This window comes from Bufo bufo, chromosome 1, assembly GCF_905171765.1.
Source record: "Bufo bufo chromosome 1, aBufBuf1.1, whole genome shotgun sequence".
Taxonomy (NCBI): Eukaryota; Metazoa; Chordata; class Amphibia; order Anura; family Bufonidae; genus Bufo; species Bufo bufo.
This window is the reverse complement of record NC_053389.1, coordinates 543,134,314-543,153,925: the sequence shown is the minus strand read 5'-3', so window position 1 is coordinate 543,153,925 and position 19,612 is coordinate 543,134,314. Positions and strand designations below refer to the sequence as shown.

Below are 19,612 nucleotides of genomic sequence, written 5' to 3'. Positions count from 1 at the left end.
ATTTTAATTGGTGGAAGAGAATTCACAATTCTTAATGCCTATGCCCCCAACCAAAACCAGGCCTCCTTTCTTCTGGACTCAGTTGACATGACCCTTTTTCTGTGGTCACCTTAACCTCACCCTGGACCCCACACTCGACAAATCCACTGGGCGCGCCTCCCTTCCCTAATCAACTATTAAAAAAAGCTAGAAAAGCGCTACTCCAATTACAACTATACAACCCGTGGCATCTTCAACAGCCGGCAGACAAAGATTAAACCTTTTACTTTGCCCCACATTCTTCCTATAGTCGAATAGACTACATCCTGCTCCAACAACCGGCTCTCTCATGGCTGGATTCCACACAAATAGGCAACAACTTGTGGTCGGACCATGCCCCGGTAAATTGTTCTCTAAACCTCCCTTTCCTCGCCAAACGAGAGTGGACATGGTGTTTGAATGACTCTCTCCTCCTTAACTCCGTATGCGCCGCTGACCTTACCAGCACCGTAAAAAACTTCCTCTCTGACCACCGTACAGATCCCACCCCTCTCCTAACACAATGGGTAGCTGTAAAGTGTGTTCTACGCGGGGTTCTCATTAAGCATGGCTCTCGTCTCAAGAAGGAGAAGGCATATTCTCTCAAACTTGCCTTACAGAAGGTGGCCTCTCTTGAGCTTGCCCACAAACAAGCACACTCTACCGACTCTCTGCGATCTCCAGAATGCACGCCTAGACGCTAAGCGTCTCCTGGAGTCGTTCTATAAACGCATGATTCAATTATGCCGTAGTAAATTTTACGAATACGGCAACAAGAGTTGGCGTTTGTTGGCGAGGGCTCTCAGGAGAAAACTGGCTGCCTCCAATATCCCTGCTACCAAAAATCCTGCGGGTCGTATGGTCCATAACTCTGCAGATATTGCCTTTTCCTTCCACTCCTTCTACACTGAGCTTTACAACCTACCTCGCTCTACCCTAAGGCAACCAGAAAATGGGCCTGAATCCCTTTTTCCACCCCCCAAATTATCTGAACTGGAGTCCGCTAGTTTAGAAACCCTATTCATGGAGGCTGAACTCCAAACGGTTCTTAAAGGGAACCTGTCACCTGGAAAAGATAATTTACACTAATCACAGTACCTTAAAGTATCTCTCATAGTGTGCCCAAAGATGTATTCATATCTTCTTTCTGCGTTGTGCTGTCTCGTAAAATCGACTTATAAAACTGTGTTTGTCACCTTTTTGAAGTCGTGCTGAATTCACGGGGGCAGCGCCTCCTTGACTCAACCGTCGGATAAGCCCACCCCTATGCCGCTCCTCCGCATATTGATGGACATTTTTCCCTGTAGCCGTGACAGCGCTCTTCTCGCGCATGCGCCGTGCACGTCCTGCGGCAGCGCGATCCCGGCTACGGCTCCCTCCCTCCCTGGCATCTGCATGTTCACTGCGCCTGCGCTGCAGTGCAAGCAGACAGTGATCTCGCTCACGCCGCAGGGGAGAAGCGATGGGCGCGAGCGCGCTGTATAGGAATGGCGCAGTGAACAAGAAGATGCCAGGGAGGGAGGGAGCCGTAGCCGGGATCATGCTGTGGCAGGACACGCACGGAGCATGCGCGAGAAGAGCGCGGTCACGGCTACAGTGAAAAATGTCCAATATGCGGAGGAGCGGCATAGGGGCGGGCTTATCCAACGGTTGAGTCAAGGAGGCGCTGCCCCCGTGACTTCAAAAAGGTGCCAAACACAGTTTTATAAGTCGATTTTATGAGCCAGCACAATGCAGAAAGAAGATATGAATACATCTTTGGGCACACTATGAGAGATACTTTAAGGTACTGTGATTAGTGTAAATTGTCTTTTCCAGGTGACAGGTTCCCTTTAAATCTTTACCGGGGAGCAAAAGCCCAGGGTCATAACAGGTTCATGGTTAGGTTCTATAAATCTCTCTCAACTTCTATTTCCCCTTTCTTGCTCCGGGTCTTTAACGCGGTATCTCCTGAGCTTTCCTTCCCAGTACAGACCACAGAGGCCCATATTGCAGTCATTCCTAAAACTGGTAAAGACCTGCACTTATGTGCCAGTTATCATCCTATTTCCCTCCTAAATGTAGATCTTAAAATATTTGCTAACTTACTAAAACTACCCGGTCCCTTGGTCTCCTCTCTCAAAACCTCTTTTCCCTTTGCCTGGCCATCAAGTGGGATAACATACCTAGGTGAAAACAATCACTGCTGACCTGGCACAACTCTTTAAATTAAACTTCTCCCCTCTTCTTCAACGATTTCAGAAAGATCTGGAGTCCTGGCATCAACAAGACTTCTCCTGGTTTGGCAGAATCCGTATTTTAAAGATGAACCTGCTGCCCAGACTACTCTCTCCTGCAGACCATCCCCCTCCGCATACCGTCAACATTCTGGACCCAAATACGCTGATGCTTCACGAAACTGCCGGACTGGTGCCTATATTACCATTCTACTGACTTGTTCTCTGACAGAGGAAGAGTCTGTATTACCATTCTACAGCCTATGCGAGGCTTCTAGACATGATGTGTACTGATACCTCCAAATCCTGGGTATACATAGCGCGAGACTCTTCCTCTTGGGCACTCCACGCTTTACTTCTCCTAAGTTGTCCTTCACGGCCCACCATACTTTTGCGATACTAGCATCCATTAGCCGTCACACCTCACTTATTGACCCCAAAGGCCCCCTTGTCCCGATTACTGATCATCCACACTTCCCCCCAGGGTAGTCATCCCACTTGTTTCTCCAGGGCATGAAAATTCAACCGGTCAGGATCTGTCATGTTCTCTCGGGATATTCCCTGAAGCCCTTAGCTCAATTGCTGGAAACTCCCACCCCATCGGCGCAAAACGATTGTATCCAGATGGCATAGGGTGCCCGCGCTCCTCCATAAATGGTTCCCTACAGTGTCAGACTGCTGCTGGAGATGTCAAACAGAGGAGGGTATGATGATCCATATCTGATGGCAATGTGCTGTACTACGCCCCTTCTAGTCTTCTGTGTACAAGACAATCCGAGATGTGACGGGCATCCCTATACCGAACTCCCCTGAATCTCTCCTATTATTTGTGCTTGACCTTAACATTCCTGCCTATAAGAACTCGCTTCTAAAGTACATGATTCAAGCAGCAAAAGCAGTCATTCCACGACACTGGAAATCCCCATCCCCACCCTCACTAGACGAATGGTTTGAGGAGATCAACCTATACCAGTGAATGGAGGATCTAATTAGTCTGACCCCCTCAGATTCCATGCGATATATTTCACTCCTCAGAGACATTTCGGAGCCTACAGCTATGAGTCAAACCCATTCAGCTCTGTACCCCTCCTTACCTTCCCCCTTTTTCCCCTCCCCTCTCCTATCTTCTATTTGTTTACTTTCCATCACTCTTTCTTCTTTTAAGTTAATCAGTTGTTATGTTTTAAGTTTGATTACTTGTTTTCACCCATGCTGCTGCATGGTTTAATACTTTTGAGCACAGGGAATTATACAGTCAGGTCTATAAATATTGGGATATAGACACAATTCTAACATTTGTGGCTCTATACACCACCACAATGGATTTGAAATGAAACAAACAAGATGTGCTTTAACTGCAGACTGTCAGCTTTAATTTGAGGGTATTCATATCCAAATCAGGTGAACGGTGAAGGAATTACAACAGTTTGCATATGTGCCTCCCACTTGTTAAGGGACCAAAAGTAATGGGACAGAATAATAACATAAATCAAACTTTCACTTTTTAATACTTGGTTGCAAATCCTTTGCAGTCAATTACAGCCTGAAGTCTGGAACGCATAGACATCACCAGATGCTGGGTTTCATCCCTGGTGATTCTCTGCCAGGCCTCTACTGCAACTGTCTTCAGTTCCTGCTTGTTCTTGGGGCATTTTCCCTTCAGTTTTGTCTTCAGCAAGTGAAATGCATGCTCAATCGGATTCAGGTCAGGTGATTGACTTGGCCATTGCATAACATTCCACTTCTTTGCCTTAAAAAACTCTTTGGTTGCTTTTGCAATATGCTTTGGGTCATTGTCCATATGCACTGTGAAGCGCCGTCCAATGAGTTCTGAAGCATTTGGCTGAACATGAGCAGATAATATTGCCCGAAACACTACAGAATTCATCCTGCTGCTTTTGTCAGCAGTCACATCATCAATAAATACAAGAGAACCAGTTCCATTGGCAGCCATACATGCCCACGCCATGACACTACCACCACCATGCTTCACTGATGAGGTGGTATGCTTAGGATCATGAGCAGTTCCTTTCCTTCTCCATACTCTTCTCTTCCCATCACTCTGGTACAAGTTGATCTTGGTCTCATCGGTCCATAGGATGTTCCAGAACTGTGAAGGCTTTTTTAGATGTCGTTTGGCAAACTCTAATCTGGCTTCCTGTTTTTGAGGCTCACCAATGGTTTACATCTTGTGGTGAACCTTCTATATTCACTCTGGTGAAGTCTTCTCTTGATTGTTGACTTTGACACACATACACCTACCTCCTGGAGAGTGTTCTTGATCTGGCCAACTGTTGTGAAGGGTGTTTTCTTCACCAGGGAAAGAATTCTTCGGTCATCCACCACAGTTGTTTTCCGTGGTCTTCCGGGTCTTTTGGTGTTGCTGAGCTCACCGATGCGTTCCTTCTTTTCAAGAATGTTCCAAACAGTTGTTTCGGCCACATATAATGTTTTTGCTATCTCTCTGATAGGTTTGTTTCTTCAGCCTAATGATGGCTTGCTTCACTGACAGCTCTTTGGATCTCATCTTGAGAGTTGACAGCAACAGATTCCAAATGCAAATAGCACACTTGAAATGAACTCTGGACCTTTTATTTGCTCATTGTCATTGGGATAATGAGGGAATAACACACTCCTGGCCATGGAACAGCTGAGAAGCCAATTGTCCCATTACTTTTAGTCCCTTAACAAGTGGGAGGCACATATGCAAACTGATGTAATTCCTACACTGTTCACCTGATTTGGATGTAAATACCCTCAAATTAAAGCTGACAGTCTGCAGTTAAAGCACATCTTGTTTGTTTCATTTCAAATCCATTGTGGTGGTGTATAGAGCCAAAAATGTTAGCACTGTGTCGATGTCCCAATATTTATGGACCTGACTGTACATGCTCACCTTTACTGTATGTTTATTACAAAAATGTATCATTTGTTAATGAAAAGAAAAAAACTATACTAACAACCTTCACTAAAACTCAAATGAGAAAAACATTGATTTGACTTCTTGTACAACATTATTGTAACATTTTCAATAGTTAGTAATAAATAGCACATTGTTAAAGGAACAGGAACTATAGAGAACACACAAATACAAATCTCAACAAATTCACCCTCAGGGATCATGCACACGACTGTATCCGTATTGCTGCCCGCACACCATGGATGTGCAAAATATGAAAACCTTCTTTGTGCGTTTCCCAATATTCTCACTCCTATCACTAGAACAAACTATTCTGGTCCGCAATGTGGACAAAAGAATGAGATCTGCTATACTTTGCAGAAGAGACATACGGATGTGGACAGCACACATGATATCAGTTTGCTGTCTTTTTTTTTTGTTTTTTTTTGCAGACCAATAGAAAGGTTTGAGTCAAGGTGCTCCCTGCAAACAACGCAGATAGGAAACAGCTGGAAAATACAGTCATGTGCATGAAGCCTTAATATGAATTCCTACCTTGATTTTACAATTTTCCATAGGGCAACCAAAACCGTCAGATATATAAAGAATCCTGTGTTCCCCAAGATCAGCCACCCTTCCTCCACCCCCAATGAAAGAAAAAGAGCAAAAGCAGTGCAATACCTTAGGAGACCACTTGCTTCACTTTTTGTGTATTAACACTAATCATGGTCTCATAGGGTAAACCAATGTGTGTCTCCACTACACCCTGAAAACCTGCTGCTGTGGATCCTTAAAAAATATTTTTATTAGCAGAAGGAAACATGCGTCTGCCTGCATCGTTTTTTCTCCGGCCGCCTCTTGGCATATTTAGTGGCTGCATATGGTAGTAATGGATACGGCAGGCTGTTCCCTTCCGGAACCATTAATGCCAGTGTGAAACAGGCCTAAGGAGAGAAGAAGAAAGGAAACATGGGGCAGAGTGGATGTCCTTGTGCAGGGACAGAGACTGAGGTCTATACCGTGTGAAGATTTTTCCCCTTGACTGGTCATCTCATCATTATATCTTGGGATAACCAATCTCTTGTAGTTAAAGCTTTTGGGAAGCCTTGCACTTTACTTACTGCCTCAATGTCATAATATCAAAATGAATGTAAAATATAAAAAGCCTTTTCAAATCACAGCTTTAAGACCAAATTACATATCTAATCAACAGAAAGATAAGAGTTCCTTTAAATATACAAAATCCAAACTATAACTAAGTGGTACTTTTAACATGGTTTAAAAAAAAAAAAAAGTAACAGATTTGAAATAAACAATAGACTCTGATTTTCCTACTTAAATTATTGTTACTGGGATGACAAAAATCTACCCGTAGCAAGAACAAAATCAAATAAGCATCCATAATTAAATTACACAATGTGATTAAGTTTGTTAAGTAAATCTAAATCTGCAAGCTCTGGGCAGAAAAAGTCCTAGGGTTGTACTTAACATAAAGTATGACTTATAGGCATAAAAAAAAATATATATATGGGCTTTCGCATATGCAATCACGAAGACTACTGAAACTGCAAAAAAAACTAAGTCTGAGAAGCCTTAGGCTACTTTCACACTAGCGTTTAAGTTCTCCGGTATTGAGTTCTGTCATAGGGGTTCAATACCAGAAAAAAACGCTTCCGTTTTGTCCCCATTCATTGTCAATAGGGACGAAACGTTACTGAACAGAACTGAATGCTCCAAAATGCATTCCGTTCCGTTTAGTTGCGTTCCCAGCCCGGAGAGCAAACCGCAACATGTTGTATTTTGCTTTCTGTCCTGGGATGCGGAGCAAGACGGATCCGGTATGTCCCCCAATGCAAGTCAATGGGGACGGATCACATTATCTCTGATACAATATCTTTATAATATCTTAATAATAGCCAAGACGGATCTGTCATTAACTCTATTGAAAGTCAATGGGGGACGGATCCGTCTTGGCTATTATAAAGATAATACAACCGGATCTGTTCATAACAGATGTAGACTGTTGTATTGTCAGTAACGGAAGCGTTTTTGCTGGACCCTGCCGGATCCAGCAAAAGCGCTAGTGTGAAAGTAGCCTTAAAGAGGACCTGTCACCACTCCTGACATGCCTGTTTAATAGCTTCATGCATTCCCCATGTAATAACTATTCTGGAGCATCTATTCTTATGGCTCTATGTTCTGCCGTTCCTTTATTATTTCTACAAGAAGTTATGAAAGAATTGTCAGCAGCTTGAAGTAAGGGTACAGAGGAGTGTTACCAGTTGGAAGTGTGTACCTGCACAGTCTGACAATGACAGCACTGACTGGATAGAGTCACACTGTGCAGGTACACACTTCCAACTGGTCACCAACCCTCTGTACCCTTACTGCAGACTGCTGGCAATTCATTCATAACTTCTAGTAGAAATAATAAAGGAACGGCAGAACATACAGCCATAAGAATGGATGCTCCAGAATAGTTATTACATGGGGAATGCATGAAGCTATTAAACCAGACATGTCAGGAGAGATGACAGGTTCTCTTTAAAATGGGATCTGCCAGTTAGAATTGGCCAAATATTAGCTGCAATTATATTAACTAAACGGTGTGTTTGTGATTTATTTATTTTTGTCTGTAAATTAAAATGAGTTGTCCCATTGAGGAGAACCTGCTATTAAAAAGGGGTTTATGCTCTGGCTGACTTGACCTGTCCTCCAGCAAAGTTAGCAGATGTCTCAGAAGCTGGACCTGTGATGAATGATTGCTATGTCAGCTCCAGATTAACCAAACACACTCTGATTTGTTCGAACCGTATTCACACAGAAAAGGACAAAAAGAACAATACTGGTTTCAACTGCTCGGGCTGTGTGGTTGCGGGGGAGTCACTTTGGACGGCCTCTGCGACTACAATATAGCTAGAGCTACTGCAAAAGAGCTGATTGACAAGGTGTCGGGACTCACTGATCAGATAGAGAAGATCTATCCAGTGGACAGACCACCACTTGTAACAGGCATAGCTATTGTGGAAGCAGGGGAAGCGGCAGTTATGGGACCCTAACTCAGAAGGGCCCCCTGATCAGTATTAAACACTGACATAATATAAAGTGACAGTATATACAGTGACATCATGACTCACTGAGGGCTGCACAAGAGAAGGGGGTTGCTGTCATTCTAATCCTGCCTGTAATAATAAGTAGAATACTGCACTATAGTTATCTGTCCAAAAAAAAGAAGTGGCATCCTGTATTAGGTTTAGCGGCCTGTGCGAAAACTTTTAATACCGATATTGACTTGGAAAATAAAAAACATCAAAAATGCTTTAAAAATTAATTTCAATGGGTTTTCCTTGATTTTAATATTGATGACCTAGTCTCTGGATAGGTCATCAATATCAGATTGGCAGGGGTGCGACACCTGGCACCCCCTATGATCAGCTGGTTGAAGAGAAGGCTGGGCTCCATGCGAGTGCTGCCTTTCCTTCATTTTTCACCTGCTCACCATCAATTGAACCGCTCCTTCCTATACACTTGAATAGAAACGAGCCGCCCCGTTGAAGTCGACTGTCAACATGCACCACGGCCTTCTCTTATTGATGACCTATTTTGAGGATAGGTCATCAGTATAAAAATACCGGAAAACCCCTTTAACATAAAGACATGATTTAACCCCTTAAAGGGGTTTTCTCATCACGCAGTTTCATACTTACCTACTCCCGGCGCGCTGTCCACTTCCTGGTTTCAGCAGGGGGCGGGCTCCATCTTGATTGAAGTCTTCCCCAGGCCGGGCCGCACGCTGGACTGAACGCGCACGCCGCCGCTCATGCGCCCTGGTGACTTCTTCCTGGCAAGTATACTATACTGGCCAGGAAGAAATCACCATAGCGCATGCGCGGCCTCGGTGTGCGCTTTCGGGACTGCGCGCGGCCGGCCAGGAGAAGAGAAGTAGTCTACGCAAGCGTGGCCACCGCGATTCCTGAGAAGAGCGGTGACCATAACCAGGGGAGACGGAAGACAACAGTCAGGTAAGTATATGTTCATTTTCTTCTAAGGGGTGGGAATTAGTTAATTAAATATATTTAGAAAAATGATCACTGTTAAATCATTAACAGATTTAACAGTGATCATTAAAATGGGAATACCCCTTTAAGGACTCAGCCCTATTTCACCTTAAGGACTTGGCCATTTTTTGCAAATCTGACCAGTGTCACTTTAAGTGGTGATAACTTTAAAACGCTTTGACTTATCCAGGCCATTCTGAGACTGTTTTTTCGTCACATATTGTACTTCATGACACTGGTAAAATGAAGTCAAATATTTTTTTTTTATTTATAAAATATTTACCAAAAATTTGTAAAAAATTGCAAATTTCCAAGTTTCAATTTCTCTACTTCTATAATACATAGTAATACCTCCAAAAATAGTTATACCTTTACATTCCCCATATGTCTACTTCATGTTTGGATCATTTTGGAAATGATATTTTATTTTTCGGGGATGTTACAAGGCTTAGAAGTTTAGAAGCAAATTTTTTAATTTTTCAGAAATTTTCCATAACCCAATTTTTAGGGACCAGTTCAGGTCTGAAGTCACTTTGCGAGGCTTACATAGAAACCACCCAAAAATGACCCCATTCAATAAACTACACCCCTCAAGGTATTCAAAACTGATTTTACAAACGTCGTTAACCCTTTAGGTGTTAATGGAAAATAGAGATCCAATTTCAAAATTTCACTTTTTTGGCAGATTTTCCATTTTAATAATTTTTTTCCAGTTACAAAGCAAGGGTTAACAGCCAAACCAAACTCAATATTTATGGCCCTGATTCTGTAGTTTACATAAACACCCCATATGTGGTCGTAAACCGCTGTACAGGCACACGGCAAGGCGCAGAAGCAAAGGAATGCCATACGGTTTTTGGAAGGCAGGTTTTGCTGGACTGTTTTTTTTTGACACCATGTCCCATTTGAAACCCCCCTGATGCACCCCTCGAGTAGAAACTCCCAAAAACTGACCCCATTTTAGAAACTACGGGATAGGGTGGCAGTATTGCTGGTACTAGTTTAGGGTACATATGATTTTGGTTGCTCTATATTACACTTTTTGTGAGGCAAGGTAACAAGAAATAGCTGTTTTGGCACCGTTTTTGTTATTTACAACATTCATCTGACAGGTTAGATCATGTGATATTTTTATAGACCAGGTTGTCACGGACGCTGCGATACCTAATATGTATACTCTTTTTTTTTTATTTATGTAAGTTTTACACAATGATTTCATTTTTGAAGCAAAAAAAAAAATCATGTTTTAGTGTTTCCATAGTCAGAGCCATAATTTTTTCAGTTTTTGGGCGATAACCTTGGGTAGGGTATGATTGTTGCGGGATGAGATGATGGTTTGATTGGCACTATTTTGGGGTGCATATGAACTTTTGATCGCTTGCTAATACCCTTTTTGTGATGTAAGGTGACAAAAAATGGTTTATTTAGCAAATTTTTTATTTTTTACGGTGTTCATCTCAGGGGTTAGGTCATGTGATATTTTTATAGAGCCGATCGATACGGACGCGGCGATACCTAATATATATACTTTTTATTTATGTAAGTTATACACAATAACAGCTTTTTTTAAACAAAAAAATGATGTTTTAGTGTCTCCATATTCTGAGCCATAGTTTTTTTATTTTTTGGGCGATTGTCTCAGGTAGGGGCTCATTTTTTGCGGGATGAGGGGACGGTTAGATTGGTACTATTTTGGTGGCCAAACGCCTTTTTGATCTCTTGCTGTTGTACTTTTTGTGATGTAAGGTGACAAAAAAATTGTTTATTTAGCACAGTTTTTATTTTTTACGCTGTTTATCTGAGGGGTTAGGTCATATGATATGTTTATAGAGCCGGTCGATACGGACACGGCGATACCCATTATGTATACTTTTTTTTTTCCCCAATTTTTTTTTACTTTATTTGGGGAAAATTACGCTTTTGTTTATTTTTACTTGAAACTTAAAATTTTTGGGGGAGAAAACTTTTTTTCACTTTCTTTTTTGTCCCACTTTGGGACTTTAACTTTTGGGTGTCTAATCCCCTTTACAATGCATTCTAATACTTCTGTATTGGAATGCATTGGCTGTATGAGTAATACTCATACAGCTTCCGGCCTGTGAGATCCAGGGGGCTGGATCTCACAGGCACGTCACAAGAAGGCAGCGGCGATGCCTCAGGAAGGCATCGCTCTGCCTTCCATGCCATCGGGTACCCCATACAGCCGCATGGGGACCCACAAACCGCAGGTAAAACCACAAACCGCAGGTCTGAATTGACCCCCCCCCCCGGCGTTGTGACAGGATGCCCACTGAATGATTTCAGCGGACATCCTGTTGCGATTAACCCCCGCCGCAATGTCGTTTTAAAGTTAGGACGTACCGGTACGTCCTGGGTCCTTAAGGATTCGGCAAATATGGCATACCGGTACGTCCTAAGTCCCTAAGGGGTTAATAGGTCATTGTCTGATGACACATTCCCTTTAAGACACTTAAGTTGTGCTCTAACTATACTTCTTTGAGACACGCTCAAAATCTACAAGTGAAAATTCTCAGGTTTTTTCAATTTCAATGTGGGTCAAACAACCCGCTTAATAAAGAACTTGCAAACAGGGTACTATGCCATGTCCTATCACACAGCATCTGATAGCAACATTAATTCCTATACAGAAAATCTATTTTATATACAGTATATCTTAGACTTGTCATAAGGAGTATAAACCGGTACTCCAATTTTCTTTGCTCAAAAGGATTTTTTGAGCAAAGAAAATTGGAGTGCCGGTTTTTCTTCGTTGTGCAGACTTCGGGATTACATCCGCAAGACCGAGCACCCGCCGACTAACGCGCAGTGCTGCCTGACCTTACCATACATTGTCATAAGGAGTATCACTAGAATTTAGTCTGACCAATTACTCAGATCATATTGGTGCAGGTTTAAGGGTAAAGATGGAGAAAATGTGGAGTACCCCACAATGACACATTAAACTAAGGGTTAGGATGCTATTTATGGTCCCCGTAAGGTCCCCCCTGGATGGCCGCAACCTCGTCAACCCAAGGCAGCCAATGACCACACAAATTTGAAAGTAATACCTCTGTTATCCTGAAAATGTGTGCAGGCACTGACCAATGCGGGTGGGCATGGTTGCAGCCGCACTGTGGAGACCCGGTCTTATGGACGATACATTCAGCTGCGTATAAGTGACTTGTTGGTAGGTTTTTCCCTACACATGCAGAGCCACACAATAAACACAAAGCAAAGTAAAATACGATGGAGGGTTTATACATATCATCATAACATATTTAAAAATTAGTAGAAAATGTTACTTTTCTATAAAAAAAAATAATAATATTTTTTTTTCCTACCGGCATATAATCGATGAGTTGTCAGACCTTGTGCCCTATGGAGGACTCGTGTGATGCAAGCACCTAATAAAAGAAATGACACAAACTTACTAAACGACATACATAAACTAACGGGGTACAGAAAGTCATTGTATAACCACAGGTATATGCACATGGAGGACAGAAAGTAGCTGAACTCTTCTATAGGGTTCCACGGAAAAGCTTGGCAGACTGTATTGCATCCTACATAATAAAAGTACCATGGATGCCACTTTACATAGATGGCATTCCTTCATTTGTCAAATTTCTTAATTGGGATCAGTGAGGATTTATTTTTTCATTCAAAATAAGTTAATAAATTAAAAAAATATTAAATACAAACCATTAAAAATAGTTTTTTATGGTTCTTTCATAATCAGGATAGGTCATAGATATCGGATTGGTGTGGGTCGCTGCCCACTGTAGAGGTTGTGCTGAGGTACTGCAGCTTAGGCTATTTTCACACTTGCAGCAGTGTGATCTGGAGGTGACTGAAAGCATTTGTGAGACGCATCCGGATGCGGATCCGTCTCTCAAATGCATTGCAAGAACGGAACCGTCTCTCCGCTTGTCATGCGGACAGACAGATCCGTCTTGTATCTTTATTTTACATTTTTACCGGTCTGCACATGCGCAGACCGGAAGGACGGATCCGGCATTCCAGTATTTTGAATGCCGGATCCGGCACTAATACATTCCTATGGGGGAAAAATGCATTCAGGCAAGTCTTCCGTTTTTTTCGCCGGAGATAAAACCGTAGCATGCTACGGTTTTATCTTTTGCCTGATCAGTAAAAATGACTGAACTGACGACATCCTGAACGGATTACTCTCCATTCAGAATGCATGGGGATATGCCTGATGACGGAACTCTATGCCGGAAAAGAAAAACGCTAGTGTGAAAGTACCCTTAGCTTCCATTCAAGTGTCAGGTGTTGGACCCCCACTGATCTGATATTGAGGAGCTTTTTAATTGGGCTATGTTCATAGTTTCCTGATGTATACAGAGGTCTAGACATGAAAGTCTGCAACTGTTCAGTCGTGGCCAAAAGTATTGAGACTGACTGGTTTTGGTTTTACAAAGTTTACTGCTTCAGTGTTTTCAGATGTTTTTGTCAGATGTTTCTCTGTTATATTGAAAAACAATTATAAGCATTTCATAAGGTTTTTTTTGTGTTTTTTTTACTTCTATTGACAAATACATCAAGTTTATGTAAAGACTCAATATTTCCAGTGTTGACCCTTATTTTTCAAGACTTCTGCAATTCACCCTGGTATCCTTGAGGTCAACTTCAGGGCCAATTGATGACTGATGGCAACCCATTCTTCCCTAATCAGTGCTTGGAGTTTATCACAATTTCAGTTTTTTTGTTTGTCCACTCGCTTTTTGAGGTCTGACCACAGGTTCTCAATGGGATTCGGGAGAGAATTGGTCGGCACTCCACTTCTTTGGAAGAAAGCAATCCTGTTGCTCAGTGATAGGACAAAGATCCCAATATAGTTAAGAGAATATCACGGCACACGGTTGTAAGGCCAATTTATAAACTTTTATTTAGACAGTTACAGTAATAATCGGCAATGCCAACGTTTCAGTCCTACCAGGACTCTGATCACTGCCTATATGCCCCAAGAGAAAAGGCTGACTGGATTCCGGAGGATAGGTCATCAATAGTAAAAGCCTCGAGAACCCCTTTAAAGCAACCAGTCTGCTCTTCTAATTTAATCAGCATGACAAAGCTATATGAGCTGCCTTGTTCTTGTTAACACTTTCTCCTGAGCTAACAAGAAGATCACTTAAAATTATGTTAGGTCATTTTGCAGCAGAGCTGAAATCCACTGGAAATTGGGTTTTTATGATTAAGTAAATTTCCATGGCAACTGCAATTCATGTAATTACTCTTCATAATCTAACGTTAAAGGGGTTATCCAAAACTATAAACTGCCCCCCTATATGCCGGGCCCCTCACACAGAATATACTTACCGCTCCTGGTTCCTGCACCACCGCTGCTGCTTCTCGCCCTGCACCGATGAAAACATCCGATGCCAGGGGGGAGCAGCCAATGGCAGGCAGGGACAGGGACAAGCCTCCCTACTAGCGTCACCCGCGATGCTAGGGAGGCTCGTCCCCGTTCCCGCCTGCCATTGGCTGTTATACAACCCCCACCCCACCGCAGACACCAGATGTTTTCATCTGCGCAGGGAAAGAAACAGCAGCAGCGGTGCGGGGACCACGAGTGGCGCAGGGAGCCAGGTAAGTATATTCCGTGTGAGGGAGGGGGGGGGGGCAGTTTATAGTTTCAGATAACCCCTTAGATGCACATTGTCACCATAAAAACTGAAGCAGTAAGCTTTATTCCTTTTTTATTTGCTCACAAAAAAAAAAATCTTATTTCTTTTATAGAGTTTTTGGGGGTCAAATACTTTTTGTAGGATTATTATTATTAGTATACTCACTTATATAGCACCGACATATTCCACTGCACTTTACAGACATAAGAATCACTCTGTCCCCAATCTAAGTTCCCTATCAGTATGTCCTTGGAGTGTGAGAGGAAACCGGAGTACCCGGAGGAAACTAAAGCAAGCACAAGGAGAACATACAAACTCCATGCAGATGTTGCCCTTGGTCGCATTCGAACCCTGGATTAACCACTATGCCACCGTGCTGCCCATTAGGATGTGCAGGAAGTTCACAATAAACAACACCAAATCCATTCCTGTAAAGGTACTGAGAATTGAGAGGGCTAAAAACACTGAAAACTACTCCCTATAAACACAAATCTGCTTAGCATTCAAGATACAGAGCCTTTCTTCTGAAGATCATCATCTAGCAAATCTTATTAGACATAATAAAAAGAAAACCATAAATAATAAAAGAAGCAAACACTAAATTAATAAGATCTTAGAAGCCTATTCTATGAAAAGGGAAGTTTTTTCAAAGTTCCTTTTTTAAGAGTTAGTATATATGTGTTTCACTTCTTTTGCACATAGCCTATTTCCATAGTAACTAGAGATGAGTGAATGATATATTTTTAAATTCGTTCAGGCTTCGTTTACTGGTAAAAGGTGAATTGTGTTATGGATTCCATTACCACAGACCATAACTCAATTCTATGACGGATCCGCCCCGTTTCCATTATGCAGGAGAGGACTCCCCTGCATAACGGAATCAGGACGGATCCGTTATGCAGGCCATAGACTTCTATTATGACAGAATGAATAACGGAATGCCTCTAAAAGCATTCAGTTATGCATTCAGTCATAGAATTGCGTTATGGTCCGTGGAAACGGAATCCATAACGCAATTCACCTTTTACCAGTAAATGAAGTGTAAACGAATTTCATAACCTGAAATTCGCTCATCTCTAATAGTAACCATACAGATTCATTTTTAAGAGATATTGTAAACCTGCCCTTAATCATGTCGCCACATAAAAGCGCACAGAAGCTATGGCAAACTTTCCGCTCCATTACCTGCAACACAGTGACCAAACGTGTCCATGACGTCTTTGGTCTCCGCTTATGTAGTTTCATCCGCAGAGTTCACATGCACATATTTCACTGACATTACAAACTATGTCTTCCATCTACAAGTAGCGCTATGCCACAGAAAATGTATCATAACTGACAGTCAGATGTCATTCCTAAATATACCAGGGTCATGTTTTTCACCAAAGGTTTGTCATTTCTCATACAGACATTGCTATACATCTTGCTCATCTTTCCTTCAGATCTGTCAACCTTCCAACAAATCTTGATCAACCCACTGCCAAACCATAACCCCTCTGTCAACACCCATAAATCTTAGGTGTCTGGATTGCTTGCTATTGTACAAAAGCTTCAAAAACTATCTAACTATCTAAAAAGACAAGTCCATCAAGTTCAACAAAGGCATTGACCAGAAATTTTTTAGTCTCTGATAAATCCAGAGAAGAACATTTGACACTTCACGTGACTCTTAAATTGACTTCAACTTTGCTCCTCTCAATGTGTTTTTTATTATTTTAGTGACTATAAGACAATACAGGGACAAGTCATCATAAAAAGCATTGCAAATTACTGATTCTAACCAAACTAGCGTCTAACTGTACTCTTATTAGCAATGCTTGTGGATTGCAAATCCATAGAAAACACAAGTCAAATCCAAAAAGTCATAAAGGCTAAATGTAATCCTAACAAATGTTCCAATAACTACTAAAGGGAAAAAGCTATGTAAGACTTGTTATAATAAAGTGCAACATAAGAGATGAGCGGGCAAGACCATAAATGTTTTTTTTACAAGATTCACAGGTTTTATGGTGGAATCCAAAGTTCAGGAATTAGTATTCTACTCCATGCAAATGTACATGAAAAACAAGCTTATCTGCATTCAGAGGTTATTAACCCATACGCATCTAGTCCACCTGTTTCATACAGCTCCAGACTAAGGCTACATTCACACAACCGTATTTTTTATGGATCGCAGGTGGACCCATTCATTTCTATGGGATTGTAAAAAATGTGTACAGCACATGCATGGGAGCCCACAAAAAGTGCAGGATGCACATGGACTGTATCTGTATTTTGTGAATTCACGATTTGTGTACCGCAAAACAGATACGGTCGCGTGAATGTAGCCTAAAGCCGCTGTCTGTGTTTGATCATTGATTTCCAGAACCAGGGGTGGAGGGTACACAGAGATAAGGTAAATGGGTACATCTACACAATCATATGTATTTTGCGGTCTGCAAAACGCGGATCAGCAAAATATAGGCGACTTTCAAGTGACAACTGTGTGTCGCATCTTCTTTTGCAGACCAAAATTACTTCAATGGGTCCATGGTTTGCATTTTTGAGGCCAGGAAAAAGACATGTTCTATCTTTTGTGGAACGGACACAGAGAGCATACGAATGTCCTCCTATTATTGGCTGCAAATGCCGACCACGGACCCACTAAAGTCAGTCAAAAAAAAAAAAAAAACGCAACATGGACGTCATCCGTATTTAGAAGCTCCTGTAATTGCAGACCGCAAAGTACATACGGTCATGTGAATGCCCCTAAAGGAAAGATTTGCTCCTGTTATGTGTTGTTGACCAACACCAAGTTTTGGAACACAATTACTGACCAAACAACCCTATACACTGAATAAAACTGCAGCAGTTTGAGCATGTCCGCATCAGGACGGTCTCTGTAGGTCAACGAGAATATTTCCAGTAACTAGTGTTCAGATTCTAGAGTCATCACGGGGAAGACTTTGTAATCCTGTAAAAAAATTTAGACAACATAAGGCTTCGTTCACATCACTGTTCAGCCTTTCCGTTCTCCTGCCCAGTTTAGAGGGCAGGAAAACGGAAAGGACAGATTCGGCACATAACGGAGCCGAACGTAGTCCACGGGCCCCATAGGTTTCCGCTCAGAAGACTTTTGCAGCGGAGACAAAAGTCCTGCATGCACAACTTTTGTCTCCGCTCAAAAATCTTCTTCTGAGTGGAAACCTAACGGACCCCATTATAGTCTATGGGGCCCGTGGGCTCCGTTCGGCTCAGTTATGTGCCGAATCCGTCCTTTCCGTTTTCCTGCCCCGAGGATGGAAAGGCTGAACGGTGATGTGAATGAAGCCTTAAATACACAAGAAGATGTACCAAATGTATCAGTTGCTCATGCCGTGTGATAGATTTAGCACATTTTGCCAGACATGTACTCTTCTTTATGCTATCTCATGGCTACCTCACTTTAGGCCAGAATTTAGTGCCAAAATCACATGTACACCAGCTCTTTGGCACAAAATGAGCCTGACCTGTTTCAGGTACTTCTTCAAAATAAGCTGCCACATGTGTCCATGAGGAATAAGACCAATTTTGGCCCACATTGTTGAGAAAAATGATGTTTTCATATATGTAAATGAACCTCTAGGAGCAACGGGGGAGTTGCCGTTACACCCAGAGGCTCAGCTCTCTCTGCAACTGCTGTACGCTTTGCACTTTGATTGACAGGACCAGGTAGTGAAAACCTCATCGCTCCTGGCCCGTCAATCAAAGTGCAGGGTACACAACAGTTGCAGAGAGAGCAGACCCTCTAGGTAGAACAGCAACACCTTTGTTGCTTCTAGTTGCTCATTTGCCTATATTATAATGCGGGCACATAGGAACATGGGACCAACACAGATGTCTTCAGCTGCCAAGTGCACATACAACAGGTTAGACAGTTTCATAGATGCCCTTTGAAGAATAGTTTCCATGACACCCAGAATGAGTTCTGCAAATATTCTGATATCATTGCTGTACTACAAAAAAAAAAAAAAAAAGTATCTTTGCTCGTTTAGAAGATTCAGCAAGCTTTATAAAAAAAAACTTGTGCAAGGGAAAAGTAAAGCAGTTGCTAAGAATCACAAAGCAGAATGGAAACTGATTGGCCGCTATGGATATCTGCTTTGATCAATTTAGATAAATCTCCAAAAAGGATGTTTTCAGAATTCTTCATAGGTTTTTGTTACAGAAATGAATGGTTTTTACACTACACAAAGGGCATTATTTATCAAATACTAACTATATTTGTTAACCGTCACGACCAATCAAGGCACAGATTTAATTTTTCTAGAGCTGCAAGAAAAAAACGGTCAAAGGGGAAGCAGCTTGAATAAATGATACCAACTATGTTTTAAAAGACAGAAGTTCTTGTTAACCCCAGCGCCAATAACAAAGCAGTTAAAGAAGCAGAGGCTGAGCACAGATTACGTGCTATCCAAAAAGAGAGAAAAAAAACATTTGTAAAAGATAAAAATTGACGGATGTTAGGGTTCATTCACAAGGCAATATCCATTTTGGCAGACCACAAATTGCAGATCCGAAAAAAAGCAGATACCAGCCGTGTGACTTCCACAAGTTGGGGAGAGGAACATCCTTCTTCATGATTGAAATGCCTACTCTTGTCTGCAAATACAGCCTAAAATAGGACATGTTCTATCTTTTTTGCTGGCCCGTGTAACGGACATACGGATGCGGACAACACATGGTACGCTGTCTGAATCTTTTGCGGCCCCATTTAAATGAATGGTATTCGCGTCCCCACCTATCCCTTGGTTT

At 42.0% G+C, this 19,612-nt stretch overlaps 1 protein-coding gene across 1 annotated transcript in view; it reads right to left on the bottom strand.

The window, feature by feature from the left end:
* The window catches only part of CERK (ceramide kinase), a 147,846-nt gene that overhangs the window by 77,794 nt on the left and 50,440 nt on the right, over nt 1–19,612 (bottom strand). The window contains exon 2 of the mRNA XM_040412243.1: nt 12,533–12,595. Coding sequence (XP_040268177.1) covers nt 12,533–12,595 — 63 coding nt within the window. The remainder of the gene's footprint in view (nt 1–12,532; nt 12,596–19,612) is intronic.